The following is a 21,244-nucleotide window of genomic DNA, read 5'->3' on the forward strand; positions in this document are numbered from 1 at the left end:
TCTGCTGAGCTCTCCCTTGGTTTTCCCAGTGCCTTTTTCCCTTCGTTTCTTGCTGGCAAAGAGCTCGGTTGTTGTTATAGCAACCTCAGTGTGGTTAAGTCTCTGGAGGCAAGGTTTATAGGGAGAGACAATATATTTTATTAGACTGCCTGATAAAGCTAAAAGAGGAATATAAAAGAGAAAGGAAAAAAAAAATAAAAAGAGGGGAAGAGCAGCTCCCTGGTTCACAAGCTCATTGCAGGTCCCCAGAGCTGTGGGCAGAGGGGAACAAAGCAGGTACAGAGGAGAAGGAGGTGACACTTGGGGACTTGCAGGCATCAGAGAAGGGGCAGACCTGGCACAGGCTTGGCCAGGCTGACAGGACAGCAGCCCAATAGCCCAGCAGTTCCAAGGATGCTAAATCTGCTTTTACCTGTTGGGAAGCAGCAACTCAGTGGGAAAAGAGACTCATAACCAATGTTGTCTCTTCCTGCCAAATGCCAGCACTGTGCTGGTTTGCCTTCACTACCTCGGTGCCTTCACAGCATCCCTCAGGCACTGGTAGCTGCACTTGCTGCTGCAGGAACCACTGCATCCAGTGCCAGAATGACTCCAGTCCCCCTGATGCTCTGTGCATCTGATTTTGCCCTCTGGTGAAGCTGCTCAGAGCAGACCTTGGCAGCCTAAATGTTCCTCTTGGGTACCCTCCCCACCTAATGTATCAAAGGCAGCAGAAAACACTTGCGGTCCAGTGCCCAGCCCAATTCCAGCCCCGTGGCTGTGCCTGCTGGCTCTCAGCTCTTCTCCCAGTGCCTCTCCAGCAGCACTGAGTGTCTCCTTGCTCAGATCCCACCTGATCTGCTCTGCTCCTCAGGATCTGACCTCTGGCATCCATCAAAACCAAGCCACTGCTTTAAGGTGCCTCATCCCTCAAGCAGACAGCTCCTGATGTTGGTACCTCCTCATCAATCAGTCTGGAGCAAACCCACTTTCCATACAGCTGGTGCTCCCCTGAATGAGATCTGCTTCATGTGCTGACTGTCATGCAAAACTGTCATTCAGTCTGGCAGTGTTCAGTTAAATTCGTGGCTTGATGATAATTTTATGTAAACACTGAACCCAGGGCAAAAAGCTCTGCAGGCAGTGATGTAAGAGCTCTTGTCTTGCTGCCTGGTGTTTCTAAACTTCAGTGTTGCTCAATGGTTAAGTCACCTTTCATTTTGCATATTCTGTTCTGTTTAACGAGGCCCTTGTAACCTCCTGAGCAGAAAAGCAGATCAGGCAATAACTCATAGCCTGTCTGCTGAAGCAAACACAAGCACTTAAAAGAAATGTAAATTAATTCAGCATTAAACAGGTGGCTCTGGAGAAGGATGGGTTTGCAAGTAGGCCCAACAGAATGATGTAGGATGGAGTCAGCTCCCCAGGGGCAAAACCAAAAAGAGAAGCAAGATCTGTGATCTGTGGTGGCTGATTTTTTTTTTTTTTTTTTTTTTTTTTTTTTTTTTTTTTTTTTTTGGTAGAAGGGGGAAATTGCACAACTTTAGCTAAGGTATTGCAAGGCTTCCTGTGTTTTAATAGCTGCAGGAAATTCTGGTTTGACAGTTTGGGTAACCACAGATACTCAGGGATGACACCATCATTCGAGGTGATGCTGGGTGTTTCTGGGTGCAATTTGGCCCTGCAAGTTTGGCCTAAGATGGTAGGGATTGGACTTTGGCAAAAGGGCAGAGTCCAGGCTGAGACCAGCACAGAGCTGTGCAGACAAAAGCACACAGAAAATGGGGGAAGCAGCAGCTTCATGATCCCTCCATGAGCACCATTAGCAGAGCATCAAAAAAAAAAAAACCACCACAGGGAGAATCCATGCACCAAGGAGACCTTTCCAACATCTCTTGTGGGCCCAATGCAGGCTTGGCTGATGAGGAGAAAACCCTCCCCAGCTCACAAACTGTCCCCCAGGGAAGCCCTCAAGGTCAGGAGGGGCAGGAATGGGGACCTGCTGGAGGGAATCCAGAGGAGGCCATGAGGATGCTCGGAGGGCTGGAGCCCCTCTGTTAGAAGAGAGACTGAGACCTGGGGTGGTTCAGCCTGGAGAAGGGAAAGCTCTGGGGAGACCTCACTGCAGCCTTCCAGTGTTAGAGAGCTTTCAAAACAGAGCCACAGAGGCCTTTTACATGGGCAGGTAGTGGTGGGGAAAGGCTGCTTGGTGCTGGATGCACTGGAACTGGTTGTCCAGAGAAGCTGTGGCTGCCCCATCCCTGAAAATGCTCAAGACCAGGTTGGATTGGGCTTTGAGCAACCTGGTGCAGTGGAAAGTGTCCCTGCCTGATAGGAGGGGGTCAAATCTGGATGATCCTTGAAATTTCTTGGCACCACAAACCCCATTGCAGTTTGGAAGAGACAACCAAGCTTGTCTACAGGACATGCAAGAGTTACAGGCTCAGCCTTTGGCAGACACTGAAGTGCTTTTTGAGGACTTTCACCTTAGCCACAGAAAGAGATTGACGTGGAAGGATGATGGCACTGTGCCCTAGATGGAGAGGTTGCATTCTTCCAGCACTGCATTCCCTCATTCTCCCAGCACTGCATTTCCTTGTCCTGAGTGCTGCAGCACACAGGCTGCATGGTGCTATCCTGTGCTGCTGCCTAATTGGATCAAACTGGCTCTGATTGCATTTAGGAGCTGATAAATGGCATATCTGAAAGCCACTGGCGCGTTACAGCCAAAGTGTCTCTTGCTGTAGGGAGTTAATTAGAGCCAAGGCTATAAAGCGCTTTTTGCTGCTGTGGAACTCAGCTTTTGGGGGCAGCTGGAGGCATCATCTGAATGGAAACAATCTGAGGAGCCCACACAGGCTTGCTTTCATTTAGAAACAGAGTTATCACAGCAGTCCCAATAACCTGTGAAGCTGAAATGTGAAACCTTGCTCAGAGCTTGTCTAGAACTCATCACCAAAGCAGGTTTCACTGGAGTCTGTTGACTCCCTGACTCTTATATTTTTGCTGACAGTCCTTGGTTTCCACTGCATTTTTTCTGCAAGAGTATCATTGGTCTAGGATGTTGGACACAGAGGGGAAAGGCAAGGTTAGAAGATTATGAAGAAGCTGTGAGAGTCAAATGAGCTTGAGGTATTTTTGTGGCTCGCTCATATGAAAAACAAAAAAGCCATTTCAACCCTTCAATCCATCTTTTTGGTGAATCCCCTTCTCCCAAGGCTCCCTTGCCCCATGACAGCACAGACAGCATCAGAGATTTGTGAATGTGAACTGGATCACCATGAACCCACCTCAAATGCAAAGTGCAGGGGCAGACAGACACCAGCCCTGGGCTGTGAGGAGCAAGAAGGCTCCTGGGTCCTCCCTGAGTGCCAGGGGATGTGCAGGAGCCCTGGGGTAGAATGCACAGCATCCCCAGTGCCCTGGAGAAGGCTGCCCAGCCCCAGCCATGTGCTGTCTGCCACAGCTCTGCTCCCCTGGGACACACAAGCTGGGCACCTCACCCCTGTGGCCCTGGGGATGGACTCAGTCCCTCTGGAAACTCCCTGTGGCTTGGTACAGATAAGTTCCTCTCCCATCTCCATCACCCTGCTTCACACATCATGAAAGAAGACAGATGACTGCTGTTCTCACTCCAGACAGCCCATCACCTCCTCTGAGTGACTCTTCACTTTTATTCACACGGATCCAGGCTCATGAAATGCAAACCAAGTGCCTTGGGTCATTCCCTGCCCAGACCCATGACACCTCTGCAGGGTCTGTAATTGCTGTTCCAGGCAGCTGCTGCTCCTCTCAGCAGATATCATCTTCCTGCCTCCAGAAATGTGTTTTATCATTCCTGCTCTCCAAACTGAAACAAAACCTTTTCCCCAGAACATGGAAATATAACAGAATAAAACATTTTTGCACAAACCTAGCCTCCCAGGCTAGACTGGCACTGTTGATGTGAACTTTAGCTCTGCCATTTTCCTGCAGGTAGTGACAGAGGAAGGACAGATGGCTGGGAGAGAGCTGATGTACTTCTGTTCCCCCAGCTACAAGTCTGCCTGGAAGGGTGGCTGTGCCCTCAGCAGAAAGCACATCTAGGAAAAGGGGAGCTCTGCTGGGTGAGTCACTAGATGCACTAACTCTGTGCAGTGCTTTCTCCTCTGCCACCAAATCCTTGTGTGACCTTAGTCACATCACTTCATCTCCTGGCACATCAGTTCCCCACATCCAAAACATCCCTTTTGCCTGTTTATTTCCACTCAGACTCCCAAGTTTTGCTGGAACAGCTTCCTGCCATCCTTTGCACCTACAGATGCCAACACCTCTGGGTCCCTGCATCAGTCTGAGCACTGATGTAGTAAAACCCAGAGTGCCTGGCTTTCAAATGCCCTTAAAAATGTGAGGATCAAGATGTATGCCCTTACTACCATTTATTCCCTCCACCTGCTGCTGCTACCTTTTTCCCTGTGGGAATAATGAGGCAAAATATTTCATACAGAATGGGCTCTCTCCTTTTCTCTCCTCAGCACTTAGCACCTGCCCATTAATGAATGTACACCCTGCACATTGACTGGGGCTGGTGCTGAATTGAACTTTGAATGCCTTTTCAGTGCCATAGCCTAGTTAATAATTACTTCTATGACTCACTCAACTCCATGCTGCTGGAGCACCATTAGGAGAATTGACAGCAAAATAACAGAAACATTAAACCTAATGATTTTGCGAGTGTTAAAGTGCTCCCAGTGTCACCAAAGAAGAGCCTTTCCCTCTGGCAGTTGTCTCTCCCACTCCCAGGGGGTGGTTTTTTCCCATCCCTGGCATCACAGAGGCACATCAGCTGGCTGGTCCTTTGAGTTTTGGCAGCAGGAGCGTGGGGTGCCCACGTGTGCCATGTGTGCACAGGCAGAGACCAGCCCCATTTCAGAATAGAATCATGGAAGCTGTTGGGCTGGAAGGGACATTAAACATCAGCCAGTTCCAGCCCTGCTGCCATGGGCAGGGATGCCACCCACTACACTGGGTTGCTCAGGGTTCCATCCAGCCTGGCCTCAAGCACTTCCAGGGATGGGGCATCCACAGCTTCCCTGAGCAACCTGTTCCTGTTCCTCATCACCTTCTGAGTAAGGAATTGCTTCTTAACATCTAAATCTCCCCTCTTTTAGTTTTAAAAGGACTTATAAAACCACTTCCACCCTGTTCTATCACTATCTGCCTGTGTAAAAAGTTGCTCTGACAACTTTGTTCCCAACCAGCAAGCTCTTTGACAAGTTCAGTTAAGTGTGGTCTGGCATCTTCCCACTGCCCCTACATCCTGGAATGCCCCTCCACCAACCACGCCCTGCCAGAAGCCCACAGGCTCACTGTCAGCTTGCCTAAAGCCTCAGGGAAAACACACTCCTGGGTTTTCCTCCCTGTGTCACAGGGACAGAGGGTTACCCCCAGCGTTGCTGATGGGTGGCTGGTAACTAATAATGGTAGTTACCACCATTATCACAAAGCTTTTTGAACACGGCAACAAACCTGAGAGGTTTGATAAGAGCCTTTGGTTCAAAAGGAGTTTCCCCCACTGTTATTCCCCAAAGCAAAACTGTTTCTGTGAAGTAGGCATTTCCTTTCTTTAAGAGGAAAAATTCAATTTCTCTTCTCTTTTTTGTTAGCCAGTTCCTCCTCTTTGCCTTCATTGCCACAAATTCCCTAATCTCGTTATTTTTGCGTGTTGGAAAAGTGTAATCATCCCAGCCATGAAATCGAAGACAACAGCATCACTTCCAGGGAGGTGACTTAAGTCAGAGGAATTAATTTTCCCAGCAGACAGCTCTTATTTAGAACAAATGTGATTTTCAGAACTGAAGCTATGTATTTAATGAGGCTCTATGAAAACATATGTAGCCCAGAGCTGCTGGGAAATTCAGCCCTGTGCCAGAGAAATGCATCGAGTCAGGAAAACAACATCCAACAGGATCATGCAGTCAGTTCATCCCTCAGTTCCCTGCAGAGAAAAGCCATCTCTGTGTTGCTGACCCTCAGAGATTGCTGCCCTGAACAAGGGAATCTACGTGCATTTATTGGGTGTCTGAATCTGGCCCACCCAAAAGGTGTATTTGGAGGTTTAATCAGTTGATGTTGAGAGTTGTGGGTTTATTCTTACCCTGGGAAAAGCTGAGCTCCTCCTTTTCAGCCTTGTGCCTCATTTTCCTTTCTTACCTGTCGTCATTCTCTTTACCCAGAGCAGGAACTGCCCTACTGGCACCCACACAGCAATACACCAGGGTCATGGAGGGGGCTGCTGGACATTCTGCATGGTGTCAGACCACATTCAGAGAGATTTCCAGAGATTTATGGCTATGAAAATCCATTTATCCAGCAAGAACACAGCAAAAGTTTTGGGGCAGTTGGTGTTTTCAGACAAAGGATGAGAAAGCAAAGCCGTTTGTAGAACACCATGTGGGATGAAGCAGGAAAGGGAGCCTCAGGGAGCTTTCTGTGCTCTGCTGCCTGGGCTCACCTCTCTGGAGCAAACAGCTCTGCCACTCCCAGGTGCAGCTGTAGCTGCCAGATAAAGGTTATTTTTCTCCAGTGAACTCCATGGCCCTGGGAAAGGCTCCCAGAAAACAGCTCTGGCTACTGATTTGCACAAGCAGCCTTGGGGTACAGTCAGCAGTGGTGTGCCCACCCCTGAGTGAGCTGCAGAAGCCAGATCCCCTGGGTTTGTACGTGTAAAATCTGCCTCCAAATGGAGACTGCGGAGACCTGGAGACAGCAAATGGGAAAAAGCAGCAGCTGCTTGCCATGGGGGAAGGAGGATCAGCTCCTAATGATAGCATCATGTTTGCCTGGCTCAGCTGGAGATGAAAAGATGAACTATAGATCAAACTGATTTCTCATGCCAAGGTAACAACAGAGAGGGATTTGTCTCCAAAAGAAGCATCTTTTCTGCCTACATACCAGGAAAAGAAATAATTTTTCTGTCTGAATTTATAACTTCATCAAATATCCATCTGGCACCAGGCCAGAGCACTATGTATGAAGTTGTATTTGCTGTCACAGCAGATGGATGTGAGAAACTCCAGTGAAGATTTCAGCAGGAGAAACCCACTGTGATGTCTTGGGGAGGGTACACAGATCCTCAGAGGCATGGCTCATTAGAAGCACTGGGAAATCTGCCTTTTTGGATTTGATTGAAAACAGGGGGTCTGATAAGGAGCTGTAGTCCCCAAGCTGCCTTTGAAGTTTGTGGAGACAGAGTTCAGCAAGATCTTTTTTTAGGGGTGCCTGGAGGATTGAGTAATAGGGCAAGTGTTTGGATCGGAAATTTCATCTGGAACCTGGGAAGTTTATTTCCTGGCAAAAGCATCATGAGAACCAGTGTTTTCTCAGGACAGGCCAATTTCAAGAAATCAAAATTTCCAGATGACTTTGGGCTCCCTGGAAAAACTCCTGGGGACTCTGTGTGCGTGAATGCCCTGAAAAACATCATCTGTCCTCCCAGGCTGACACTGTCTGTGCTCTGAGGCTCCAAAACCAGCTCAGTGTGTGCAGGTCCTGCAGGGACAGCCTCAGGGTGATGATGATGATGGTGATGATGATGATGATGATGATGAGTAGCAGGAGATCTGCTGGTGGAAACAGTGAAATCTGCTCTGCCCAGGCTGTGTAAATGAGATGACCAGAGGTGTGGGAAGGAGCCTGTGTGGAGCCATCCTTGCTGACCAGCCCTGGTGGCTCAGCTGCCTTCTGCAGCCCGGCTGAGCCCTGGTCACCTCCTTGCTGGAGCTCCCTGGGGCAGCAGAAACCCCCAGACCGGCCACCACTGCATGGGGTCAATCTCCAAAGACCTTCAAATTCATTTCAAAATTAAAGAAGCCAAGCTCCTGGCTTCCCTGGGAAGTGTGTGAGAGCAAACAGTGCAAGACAGCAGCAGGGAGCTGCCCCATGTCCTTGGTGCATTCAGAGGGCTGTGCTGCTGGAGAGGATGGATCTCTGCTGGGGCTTCACATCACCCTGGGGACTTGTGGCAGGGCCACCCCAAAGAGGGAGCTCCTTGGGGTCATCAGTCTGGAATCCAGGAGTTTTAAAGAAATTCTCAAACCTCTCCTAGAGCAAGTTGTGGTGGGGCTGCTGGCAGTGCCTGAGGGTCTCTCCCAGTGCTGAAAGCTCAGCTGAGCTGACAGCATCTGACAGTGTGAGAAAAACAGCCTCTCAACCCTTAAATTGAGCACATTTGCCATGGACTCAATAGAGACTAATGACATAAAAGCTCATTTTATTTTTTTTTAACAGAGAGACTCTGCAAATGGAAATGTCACATTTTCATGGACGTTTTTGCTCTTTCAGGGATTTTTTTTTCCCTCTTCCTTTCCTTATGCAAGGCAAATGCCCAGTTTCTTGCACAAGACAGACCTGGAAGGTTTGTACTTCGCTGTGGACTTGGGAGTCCTGCAAAAGAATGGCTGTGCAGGAGCTTTCATGGAGCTCCTCAATCAAAATCAGAGGAATAAGACAGAGAGAAGTAAGGGTTCCTGGGCAAAGGTGAGCATTTCACAGGAGGGAAGGATGGAAGGAATCAGCCAGCTCAGCCCATTGAAAGAAAAACTCTAGGAGACCTGCAGCAAACCTAAAATATTTCAGGGATAAAAATGTCCAGGAGGTTAAAAGGTATCTTGGTTAAAAGCCATTGTTAGTACAAGGATAAAAGGAAATAAACCAGCCACAGATTAATTTGGGCTGGAAGTAAGAAAATGCTAATTACATTTCATAGAATGTTTCTGGTTTATTCTTCCAGATGGAAAGAGAAGCTTAGGTTAGTGCAGAGCAGCTGCTGTGGCAGGAATGCTACAGGCTGCAAGTCCAGGAGGATGGCAGTGGATGCTCAGCAAACTCTCCTCCATGCTTTTCTCTCTGGCCCCACTTTTAAAAAGGAAAAACCTTTCCAGGGAGTTTTTCCTAACGGCCAAAAAAAAAAAAAAAAACCTTTCTGCAGGGAAAAGGTTTTCATTTTACACACATTGTCAGTGGAGCCTTCTCAGCCATCTAATTTCTCAGGTCTTTAACCAGCCAGGCTGCCTGGAATGGAGAGATTTCCTCTCATCTCAAATCACTTGGCTGCACATGGAGGAGAAGCCCTTTGACGAGGTGAATTTGCAAGGCTCTCAAATCCTCTTTATTCTCCCTGTGCCATCCCTCCTTGACTCATCTCCAGGAGACCATGTTGGGCTAAGCCCAGAACAGGCACAGAAAGGTGACAGCACCAATCCCAGGCACACAGGCACACACAGGTACAGCTCCCTCCCCTGCACCATAAATTAAATATCATCTCTACCCAGGGCTGGCTAGGATCAGCTGAAATAATCCAGTGCAGTCCTCTCTGATTCAGAGACACTGAATCAGAGCAGCCCACAGTCCTCACCCACCCCAGCCCACAGCCCTGCTCCTCCTGTGTCCCTGAGATCCCAGAGGCCCAGAGTTCACATCTGGCCTGTCCAGGTGCCCAGCTGGGGGTTAAACACACACCTGCAGCCAAAAAAGGCTGCATTTGGTTATTCCCCTGTCAGTCAAAGCAATGATGGTGGGAGTGTGCAGTGGGACTAGTGTTTAGGCAATCAGGTTTTCAAGGAAAAGTGGCATTTGAGAGGTAATGTGAATTCTTAGGGACACTTTTTCCTTGCAGCTGCTTGTGCACTCTGGGAAAACAAGCAGGAGAGTGAGGAGCACGAGGCAAAATGCACACAGACAGGATTGGGGCACACACACTCTGGGCATAAAGGAGGAGGTGGCTGTTAGAATGAAAAGGCAGACAGGCCAAGTGCTTTCTGAGTGCAATTATTTTAATGTGTCTCTCTTTTCCAAATTCCACATTGCACACACAGAAACAGCAATTTTTATAAAAAGACTCACACTAGAAATGCTGACTTGGAGAACTAGGAACTCTCCTTGTCTCCCACTACACAAGGAGGCACAAAATTCACAACATCAGGCACAGCTGACCATGGGGGTGAGCAGACAGACAGACATGGGAATTACAAAAGACAGAAGAAGGCAAGAGCAGGAAGGCAGAGGATGCTCTCATGGCCACCGTGCTGGGCAGGCAGGTGTGGGTCACAGCTTGGGGGCACACCCACCTCACCAGGGCATCACTGGTGGGCACACCCACCTCACCAGGGCATCAGCACCTCCCTGCTCCTACCCCTCTGCCTGCCCAGACACCATCTCTGCTGGTTGTCCTCTCTTGGTCAGGCATTGCATTATCCACCTCTGGTAGCATTTCACAGGGCACCTGTGATGAGGAGTGATTCCAGGGTGCTCTCCAGTCCTGGCTTTCTGGACTTCAGCAATCAAAGAAAGGAATTGTGTGGTTATCACTTGATTTTTCTAATTTTTTGGCTCCAAGTGCTCAAAGATAACCATATTCACACGGGAAATGTCTCTAAAAGAGTTCCAAGCTGTTGTATGCTAGTGAGGCCAGCAAGCTGAGAATCAAGCCTACACCAGCAAGCTGTTCTGCTTAATTTCTGCAGCACTCATGGGCAGGCAAAACTCGAGGGAGCCTTTCCTCAGCACAGCAGTTCCTGCTTTCCTGGGGCAGTGCTGGGGGCAGAGCTCCCCAAGAAAATGAGCACTAAGGGAGATCCCACAGGGCTCAGGCTGTGCAGACCCATCCAGCTCAGAGCAATCTCCAGATTCAGGTGTGCCAATGCCAGCCCTGCTCCTTGGCAATGCTCACCCCTACAGCAGCTTTCCATGGAGCTGGAGCAGGTGTTTGCCCCCTCACAGCTCAAATCAATGACTGTAGTAGGAGGCTGTACCAAAGACTTGAAGCCACATCTACCCAGCCCTACACAAACACCCTCCTCCCAAACCTGCCTCTTCTCCTCCTAATCAGTGCAGACCCACCCTACTAAAATCAAGATGTGGAGAAGGAGCTGTTGGAGGCAGCAAACTGCTGGAGGGCTCAAGGACTCACATTACAACTCTTTGGTTAACCTTTTATCAAGGAATTACTTCAACCTCATCCTAGCTGGGCTCATGCAGGGACCATGAGCTGCCCAGGGGCTCCCGGAGCAGCCAGGACCCCTCCTGCATGGCCTGTACAGCACCAGGGCTTTTCTCTCCACAGGGCTGCCTCTCCACAGAGGTACCTGGCGGCCAAGGGGAGCCTTGGCCATGCCACAACCCCTCCCTCTCCTCCAGCACTTCCCCTTCAGCCCTCCCATCTCTCTCTACACGGATTTCTGATGGCTAAAGCCTCAGGGCTGTGCTGTCCTCAGCCAAACAAGCAGCTGCTGCTGGGCTGAATGGGAAGAGTTTCCTCCCCTCTGGCTACAGGAGATGTTAAGTTCTGTAAGAGAGAGATGGAGGGAACATGACATGGAGAACATCTCAGAAAACCCGAGGGGTGGTGAGGCCATGGGCTGTTTGCTGACCCTTCTAACTTGGGAATTTGAGCCATCAAAGGGAGGTAGGAGGATGCAGGATGAAAAGAAGCCAAAGTGTGCAACTCTCTGCTGCAGGATCACAAATGATGGGAGTTGACAGACAGTCAAGGCGTGAATGGATTATTTCATGGGGGGGAAATCCATTCAGGGCTGCTGCATACAGGCACCACTTCCAGCTCAGGAAGCTCCTAAGCAATAGCACATTGGAAGCTGGGAAAGCACTTCTGGCAAGCAGCATCCTGGTTTTCCCCTGTCCTTATGTTCCTCTCCAGACCTTGCTCTCAGCCTGGTCAGAAACTGGATCCTGGGCTGGCTGGGCCCCTGTAGTGATGTGGTATGGTCCAGATGATTTCCTTGTCATTCAAAGTCCCAAAAACCTCATTTCAGATATAGAGTTACATAAACAGAGGAACCTGTGCAGCCATTCCTACTCAAGATCCACTCTCTTGGTGCTGCCTCCCCACATACAAGTCCTGCCTAGCAGTGCAGTCCTTCCCCACACTGAACAGGAGTCAGAGCAAAGCCCATCAGCACAACACTGTGCTCCCAGCCAGAGTCCCCCAGAGAAGAACACAAACCCTTTGCAGCATTATTCCATCAGGTTAGGGTCTTTCTGAGGCAGAGGGAACAGCTCTTGATAAATTCTCTTGGAATTTGCTTGGAACAGCTCTTGATAAATTCTCTTCTGCAAACTCATCCCACTGCTCTGCAAGCCCATGAGCACCCTGAGCAGCCAATTTCCTGCAGCAAGGATCCACTCCTGGGCAATGGATCTCACAGTCACCATCTTCCAGCACAGCTATTCTGAAGCCCATACTCTCATCTACCCCCTGCCCTGAGGCATGTCCCAGGCCAGCCTTCCACAAAAATATGGGAAGAATGTTGCCTAGTACTCCATATATAATCACGGCCCAAAAATTTAATTTGCAGGCTCCTGTTAGTCTCTGGTTACCCCTGGAGCTTATCCCCAAGGATCCAGCCTGACTGATCTTCCAAGAAATACACTGAGAGGAGTAGCACAGCTGCAGCTCGAGCTCATTAACATGAGAGGAAAATACCAGCGCTGATTGTGATCCTTGTGGTTCCTTCTCTTAGAATGGGCAGTAAAATCACCCAAATGAGGGCAGGATAGGGCGAGAATTTTCAACAGAGGAGAGATGGTTTCACACTGCTTTTTCAGTAGCAAAGACATAGCTTTGTCCCTACTGCCAAAAAGTCTGGCATTAAAAATGCTGAAATCTTCTTGTGACTGAGTGGCAGCAAGCTGTAATTTACTGCATTCCTGCTTCTTTTATGTCCAAGAATTGCTTCACTTCTGAGAAGAAGAGCTGTCATTTGTCAGTCCCATGTAGCCTCTCCTTCCAACTGTCACGTTATATCAGACAAATTAATTCATTCCCCTCTTCTGTGTGCTCCCCAAAAATGGCAGCGTATTTCCAGGAACCGAGATCATCTTTTCACAGCAGCATCGTTATCAGTTTTCTTTTTAAAACTGTATAATGGGCATGTTTCAGAAAAAAATCTGGATTATTTTTCTTTCTGCTGTTGCATCCATCTCCCTTAAAGTGGTTCAGAGAGACCTGACTGACTGCTGGCTTTCCACAAGCACCTTCCCCACGCCTCTGACTGATGGCACAATTCCAGCCCACCCATGGCAGCCTTTGGCTGGCTGCTGACAAAAGCTTTGCCCGGGTTTAGGATGTGGCCAGGTCCCTGGGCAGGTTGAGCTGTATGGCCTCTCCCCCTGTGGAGTATTTGGCCACTGGCCCGTTGCCTTCCATGGTGAAGAGTTTGCAAGCCTTGGCGTTCTCGTGAACCGGGGTGGACTTTTTGGAGGAGATGGGGGAATTGGTGGGGCTCAGCTGGACAGCAGTGGTGTCCTGCACCGTGTGCTCACTGGTTTCAATTTCAAAGGCTGTGTTGCCAGGTTTGATGAGCCCAATGTTAGAACCTGGTTTGGATTTCCTGGCCCCGTGGGCTGGGGGCCTCCGGCTGCAGATGCAGCAGGCACCGAAGAACGTGAAGGCCACCACCAGCAGGATGGGCCCGATGATGATGGGAGGGTTGTTCACAGGGAGGAAGGTCCCAAAGGCAAATGCTCCCACTAAGGTGATGTTGATCCCTGCTAGCATGATGCAGAGTCCACAGGCACAGCAGAGAGCAGGGGAGGGGAGGCCCTGGGGTCGAGTCTTCTTCTGGGTGGGTTTTTGGGGCAAAGAGGCGCTGCTCTTTTCACTGAACATGCTGGGAAGAGTCTTGGAGGTCACCTCAGTCCTCACAGAGTGAATGCTCTGTTGGGAAGGCTGTTTCCAGTCTCCTGTTGCCTCGAAATCCTGGAGAGGAATGAAGAAGCAGCTATTAGGGCAATGAACAAAAGCATATTTCCCCCGCCATTCCTGTGACCAGCATCTTCTCCAGGTCTGCTTGTGCCAGAAACTAAGCCCAAATCCAAGCCTGCTTTCAAGGCTGAACTTGACTTGACCACCCTGACTGTGGTGGTCACATGTGGTCACTCTCAGGCTGGAGCACTGAGCCCAGTGTGCTCCATGTCCTTTGCTCTCCATGTGGAGGATGCCCAAGTGAATCTGAGTGTGCCATGGCCAGAGCTTGTGCCATAGCTGGTCTCACACAATGCCTGCCCAAAATAACAGAGTCCAGGACTGCCCGAACACCCCTCACTGCAGTACTGGTGATGTGTTTTTGAATGGGTAATGGTCCCCAGTTGTGGCAGAAAGGGGGACAATTTGCTCCATGTCTCAGTTCTCCAATACTTGAAATGAGCCATCCAGGTTGCCTTTCCAGCCAGTGGGGAATAAAAGGTCCCAGAAGATGACCCGGAGAATCCCCCAGAAATGTCTGTTCTGGGAGGCTGTGCTGACAACAGAGGCAACCCTGGAGATCCCTCGAGCAGGTAAGACTTGGATGCTCAGTGATACAAAAGCCATCCACAGACACTGAATGAAACCCTGCCAGTCACACAAGTCTGTAATAAAATGGAGCAAATGTGGGTGTTTTGTCAGCTAGACCATGCTTTGTAGCATGCATCTCACCATCTTTGGTGTGATCAAAGGAGACCCCCACAGAAAGGGACTGGGAATCTTGCTTGCCTCAGCAGCCATAACCCAAACTTCAACAAGCCTTGAGCAGTATCAACCCCAGGATGGAGGCTCATGGAAACTGAGATGCTGAAGCTGAAAAAGAGCTTGTGTGGGGATCTGTCTAGGACCCAAGGCAGTAACACAGCCCTGACTGACAGTAGCAGCTTCTCCATGGAGGAGATTATTGGATGTGATGAGAGCTGGATTTGTGTTTGCCGTACTTGCTGGGAAGTCAAATTGCCAGAAGCCAATTTGTCAGCAGTTTGCTGGTGATGTCTTTGATTTTACAGGCAGGAGAGCATTTCTCTTCCCAGCCAGATTGCAAACAATAGCAGTCTGCTCTTCCTTCCTCTCCTGCCTAGCTCCCTAGCTTCTTCCCTCCTCTCCTGTCAAATCCCTTTCAAAAGTGTTGTCAGCAAAAAACTGATACCACTCAGTTTCTATGGCAAGAGCCAAGGATCTCTGTTGTGCTATCAACACTCTGAAGCCACTAAATTAAACAAAAACCAAAACAAACAAAACCAAAACAAAACAACCCCCCAAAACCAAACAAAAACACAAAAACCCAAACAAAACCACCAAACAAACAAACAAAAACCAACAACAAATAATAAGCCATCACCCATCACACTGACACACACCAGCAGGATCAGCCGGGCATTTTCAACATCTTTCCTAGGTTATAAAATTTTCTGGCACCTCCAGCTGAGGCAAAACTCTCTGCTGCTCTGTCAGGTGTCATATCTCATTTCCTTGGCTTGGGCTTTTGTTTAGACCTGTATGCGTGCAGCAGTCAACTTTCAGCAGAGTTCCTATTCAGTGAGGCAGCTGGAGCTGACAGGGACAGAATTAAATCCTTCCTCATCTGGGGATGCCTGGCTGGGGAGAGGTCTCTCAGCAGGCTGAGATTTTTCAGGATACTGAGAGAGCGTGAGAGAGAAAGGGCATTTTCTCCATCAGCCAGGCTAACACACATCCATGTTTGCCTAGCAGTGTCCTTTTGTTCTGCCTGGGAACCCTGGCATGCTGATGGGAGCTGGAGCCCTGATTCTGCCTCCTTCACCAGCTCTGGACCAGCAGCAAGATAGCTTCTGGTTAAAAACACATTTTTGCACTGTTTGCAGACCAGCCCAAACCTTTAGCACACAGAGGCTGCAGACACCCCAGTGTGGCTCTTCCCCTTGGTTTGCCCCACATTCTCCCACTGTAAAATACCCACCAGGGAACTGCGTGGCTGCTCGTGGTTTGAAAACATCACAGGTTCACTCCATCAGCTTCCTTCCTCCTGGCTTCTGACACTCACCTGCTTCCAGTCTGAAGGAATTCTCCCTCCTGGAAGAGCCAGGCAGCTGGGCTCCAGCAGGACACTAAACACTCCAGCTGCTTCTGCTCTTAGGCAAGGCATCACCAGAGGTCTGGCTGCCCCTGAGATTTTCAAGAGGAACTTCAACCTGTTGCCCATCCCATCTGTCAGTGGGCACCTGTAGCCACTCCAAAGAGACCCTGTGGCTTCTGGCTGGTTTCAAGGCTGCAGAGAGATCACCCAGCATGGTCCCTCATAGCTCATTTTCTCTGCCTGGCAATTTTTATTCATCATTACAGACCCCTGAGCACAGGGGCTGAAGCTTGTCACACCCTCTCTACAGCTGCACCAGAAGTGTTCTGGCTATGCTATGTCCAAGGCAAAACTTCTTTCCCCTTGCCTTTGCTTGTAGCATCTACAAGGGGTAATGGATCTTTCCCAGCAGAAAACAATGGAATCACTGGAGATTCCTGCCTGGAACCTCTCCCATCAGGCTGGGGGCAGGAGATCTTGGAATTCAAGCATGATTGCAGAACATAATTCCAGAACGTGATCTGCACACACACCACAGGGTAACTCACAGTATAGAGAGATGTTTGGACTGGGAACACCCAGAAAGTAGATCAGTGGTTGCTTTTGTCCTCATCTCCATATGAAACATCAGGGATTGCCCACAAGGAATTCCTGTTAGACCACCAGATGACATGGGGCTGAGAAAGCCAACAGAGCAGTGGAGGATAAAGCAAAAAAGAAACCAAAGCCACAGAATGCCTTACGCTATCCTCTACCTAACAAGGCCCCATGACAACATAAAGTCCTTATTTATTCTGATTGTCATGTACAACAGGAGCATCTCTCCTCTTCTGTCATCTCCTAAAGCCCAGGCTGATGCTTCTCTATCCCCTTTTAGGCACAAGGATGGGCTGATGTGGGTCAGCTCCCACTGCTGACCTGCCTGAGGGTATCTGGCAGCTTTTACCTTTCACTACAGTGAAATCAATGGCTTAAAAAATTACCAACTTTTCAGCCAAATTATTCTAATTAAAACTGACGACCAACTTCTGTTCCATCAGGAGTGGAAAAGTTCTCTTTGGGCTCTTTGTTTGAAACAGGTTCTTTTCTTATCAGTTAGAGTGTAGGTTTCTTCTCCAAACAATATTTCAGCATGAAATGCACTACTGCAAGCACTGCTGTGCAAAAATAAAAGCTGCACACTCAAGCCGGCATGATGGAAATCCAGAGGCTACAATGATTCCTTCCAGGGGAATAGCCACCCCTCCCTGTTCTCTCAGGGGGACAAAGGCAGACTTTCACCCATATCTCTGAGAGTTCCTAGAGCTTGAAGGTCATGCTGACATATTCAGCCAGCATTTTAGGAGCATTGTTTAAAGCCACAGCAGCAGCACCAGCAGCATGTACAGCCAAGCACGCTTCCCTCTTAGTTGTAGTGGAGAGAAATTGAGCTGTCATCCTTCCACACCGTCTCAGTGCAGCAGCACAATGAAAATATTTGACAGACCACAGATGAGTCCCCTTTCCAGAGGTGTGATGGCACAGAAAAATAATGACAGTGATCAGCAAACTGGAATTGCAGTCAGACAGCTACAACCACCCCACACACAGGCAGGCTCACAAACACGCAGGCACGCAACATTTAGCTGCCAGGAGAAGCACAAGACCTTTTTTTTTTTTCTTTCCTGGGCAAACTGCTGTGAAAGTCTCTGTCAGGGCCAGAGAGAGCCTGGGTGTGTGGAAGGGGAGGACGCTTACCTGGGCTGGAGCGCGGAGCCAGGGAAGGCGCTGGAGGGAGCGGCTGCCCGGGGTCTCAGCCTCACCCTTCACTCGGGGATGCCAAAGCCATGGCTCGTCCCAGCAGAACCGGGGCTGGAAGCCCAGCTGCGCGCTGCGGGCAGGGGGATCTCACATCCCTCCTCCCCTCTTGTCACCGAGCTCAGGAAACTTTGCTGGGGCGTCAGGCGGGCAGTCCCTGGCAGAGCTCAGAGAGCTCCGCCGCTTTCCCCCCACTTTCTCCCTTGCCCTCGGAGGACGATGCTGCTCTCCCTAGGCAGACGGGTGCTCAGCCGCAGCATCCCTGCCCCGCCGCATCCTCTGCTGCCTCCTCCTCCTCCCGCAGCCCGCGGTGCCCGCGAGGCTCAGCCCACCGCCCACCGCTGTCCGGCACCGCTCATCCTCGCCCCGCTGCTTTTCCTTCTTCCTTTTCTACTTCAAGGCTGCAGCTCCCGCCCCCTTCAGCTGACAGAGGTGCCCGAAGCAGAACAGCCCCTTTTTCCCCCAGGGAGAGGAAAAACCCGGGAGCGCATCCCTGCCGAGGGTCAGCCCCGGGGCGGGGAGCGGAGCAGAGAGGGAGACGCCGCCGGATGCCGAGGAACAGCATGCGGGCTCGCCGGTGCTGCAGCCAGGCACGGATCCCTCCAAGGTTTGAAACGCACGTAACGAGAAATTAAATAAAAAAATACAACCGGTGTTCGGTGCCTTTGGACGGTGGGGGGATGCCGGAGGGATGAGTGCGGGGGTGAGTTCATGCTGGGCGCCGGCAGTGAGAGGTGCCACGTCCGGAGTGTGGGGAGCTGCTATAAATAAATAAAAATAAATAAATAGATAGATAGATAGATAGATAGATAGATAGATAGATAGATAGATAGATAGATAGAAACTCCCCAGATGCAAAACTAATGTCTCAAACGAGGGGGTGAGTCCATGCTGGGCGGCAGGCAGTGAGAGGTGCAACGTCCAGAGTGTGGGGAGCTGCTATAAATAAATAAATAAATAAATAAATAAATAGATTATAGATAGATAGATAGATAGATAGATAGATAGATAGATAGATAGATAGATAGAGAGATAAAAAGTCCCCAGATGCAAAACTAATGTTTCAAACAAAGGATCAGATCTATGGTGCTCTTCGAGGTAGTTGGTCTAAAACCGCGCCTCATGCTAGACCCTGTGTTAAGCACAGCCTAACTCCATATTAAGGGGCCAATCTCTGTCTGTTTGCAGAGCTGGTGAGCACAGGGGACATGGCAAACTGCAGCTGTGCACTGGATGGAGTAGAGATAATTCTCCCAGAGCTTAAGATGGGTTGACACTCAGCTGTCCTCGTCTGCTCCCCCTGCTCCCACTGCTGTAACCAGCCTGGCTGCTGCCAGTGACAGCTGAGCACAGGCTCTTCTCCAATTTATTGCTGAAGAATCCTCTATGAACCAGGCTGAAGATCACTGAACATCAATCATGCCCCCTCTCTTTCAGATTGTTGCTTTCAGGAGGGAGAGAGAGAGGACAAAGGTAACAGAGGCAGTGAAAAACAAAGGTCAAAGAGAGAAATCACTGAGGAGGAATGAACACTTCTCTCTGTTCTCTAGGCACCACTTCAGCCTGAGGATTCTTAATACAGCAGCATCCTCTACTGCACCATACTGCATTTTACTTTACAGGTCATCCTAGAAATTCAGGAAAAAACAAACTTCCCAGAAAGGAGTTCAGTCTCTGCTGAGGAAGACAGCTCTGTTTTCTCCTTTGCTTGAGCAATGCCAACAGCACACAGCATGGCTTGAGCAAGAGGGCAGGAGGATATCAGAAAACCAGCACTGCTCAGATGTGTTGACTGCCTGGGCTTACAGACAGAAATGACTGGGAAATCTCATTTCAGACCTTTCCAGAGATGCAGTGTCTCCTCTAGGGATTCCCTGGACCTGTAACATGAAGTTCAAAATGTCTCAGTGTACTCAACCCTACCAGAAAAGTGATGTGAGAGTGTACAATGGAAGATTTTGTGGAGAAAACCTCCCCCTGGCACCTCTGAGAGAGACAGCTCCACGTGTGGCAGAGCTGGTGTTCAGTGTTCCCTGCCTGTTGCTGGGTACAGAAAGGAGTGGCTGAACCCACTCCTGGTGTGACACCCCAGAGTCCAGCAGGAGCACTCCAGTAATCCCTGTTTATGTAGGAACTGTGGCTGTCAGAGGGGAAGAGACTGCCAGGGTCATTGATTTGAGCCCACTGCTCTCACATTGTGTAACAGCATTCATAAAGCTCAGGCTCCAAAGGGGCCAATTAATACTGAACGACCTGTCAGTTGTGCCCTAATTGCACAAAGCAGGGATGAAAAAGGCTGCTCCTGCTTCCCTTTGCTTGTTGCATGACTCTCCCTCACACTTTCTTCTCAATGCCCCATAAGCCCCCCAAAAAGGCTTTAGAAATAAAAAAAAGGTTACATTTTTTGGGCTCCACTGAAGTAGTAATTCTGTATTTTGCATATGTGGCCCTGACAACTGGCAGACTGCATTCATGTGATTAAAACAACTGCTAATTCAAGAACTAAAATTAAAGGCTAGATTTCCCACTGGTATAAATCAGAGCAGATTCATTTCCTTGCAGAGCTTTGATAGCTCATGAGCATTCATGATTTGCCAAGGGGTTTCTGCCAGACTGATGGTTTCTAGCTTCAAACTTGCCAGGGACTGGGGAGCCCTGCCTTTTTTAGAGGAAAGATCCCAACCCTGTGCTAACTAGAAATAATATTCCTCTGGGAGAAACTGTTTGTTCCCAGCTTCTGCTGAACTCAGAGATTAACTGAAGTCAGAAATTTCTGAATGTGAGGAAGCATTGCCTGCTTGTCTTTTCCCACTGTCAGTTCCTGACTGGTTTCAGCCCTAAGAAATCTGTCTCAGGCACTCTTGCACCCACCAAGGCTGGGCTTTAGTGCCACCACATCCTGCCCTGAAGCAGGTCAGCATGGTGAGTGCCACAATAGGAAGCCCTTAGACTTCACACAGCTTATGAGAGGTTTTCCTCCATGGCTGAAAAAAAGGTGGGAAGGGTGGGAATGTTCCTTAGAGCTTTCAAAGTGTTTTGGATGGGACTGATCCTCGAGGGAAAGCACACCAGCAGAACAGCAGCAGGCCAGCAGCCTGACCCCTCAGCACAACAGGAGCAGGGTGCAGAGCCCATCCTGCTGCCTGCTGAACCATGCCCATCAGAGAGAGAGCACTGGGAGCTTGTGTCCCTTAATTAGATCATTAGACAAAGGTCACTGCAGAAACCTCCCCCTGCAGATTTCCACGAGGCCTCCAGATCTGGCACCTCTCTGTGAGTTTACAGTTTAATTGCCTCTTCTTGGAGGAAATGCCAGGCTGAAGCTGCTGTTGCTCCAAACCAACTCTAAATGCCATCATGTCTGTGGGAAAGTTTGCACTACATCAGGATCCTCAGTGGCTCATGGTTCTGTGCTGCCTCTGAAATGCAGAAGAGGCAGGGGCCAATTTCTGCAATGTTTATCTGTCTATAGCATCAAAAAGGAGGCAAAAATTGTAGTATTTATCATTCCTAGAGGCAGCTGTGAAATTGCTGTGCAGAAGATTTAAACCCATGAAGGACACACCTCCTTGTACATTGTGTAATTAAAATCACAGGACTCTACTGTGGACAGC

At 49.4% G+C, this 21,244-nt stretch overlaps 2 protein-coding genes across 2 annotated transcripts in view; both read right to left on the bottom strand.

The window, feature by feature from the left end:
* The window catches only part of LOC118689531 (fatty-acid amide hydrolase 1-like), a 207,759-nt gene that overhangs the window by 129,767 nt on the left and 56,748 nt on the right, over nt 1-21,244 (bottom strand). The gene's annotated exons all lie outside the window — the stretch shown is intronic.
* Nucleotides 9,771-18,177, bottom strand: TMEM275 (transmembrane protein 275). Its single transcript, XM_036388268.2, has 2 exons — nt 17,571-18,177; nt 9,771-13,732 (listed from the first exon to the last, which is right to left on the bottom strand). The coding sequence occupies exon 2, from the start codon at nt 13,640-13,642 to the stop codon at nt 13,094-13,096; it is 549 nt and encodes a 182-aa protein (XP_036244161.1). The 5' UTR covers nt 13,643-13,732; nt 17,571-18,177; the 3' UTR covers nt 9,771-13,093.

Source organism: Molothrus ater, chromosome 9, assembly GCF_012460135.2.
Source record: "Molothrus ater isolate BHLD 08-10-18 breed brown headed cowbird chromosome 9, BPBGC_Mater_1.1, whole genome shotgun sequence".
Taxonomy (NCBI): Eukaryota; Metazoa; Chordata; class Aves; order Passeriformes; family Icteridae; genus Molothrus; species Molothrus ater.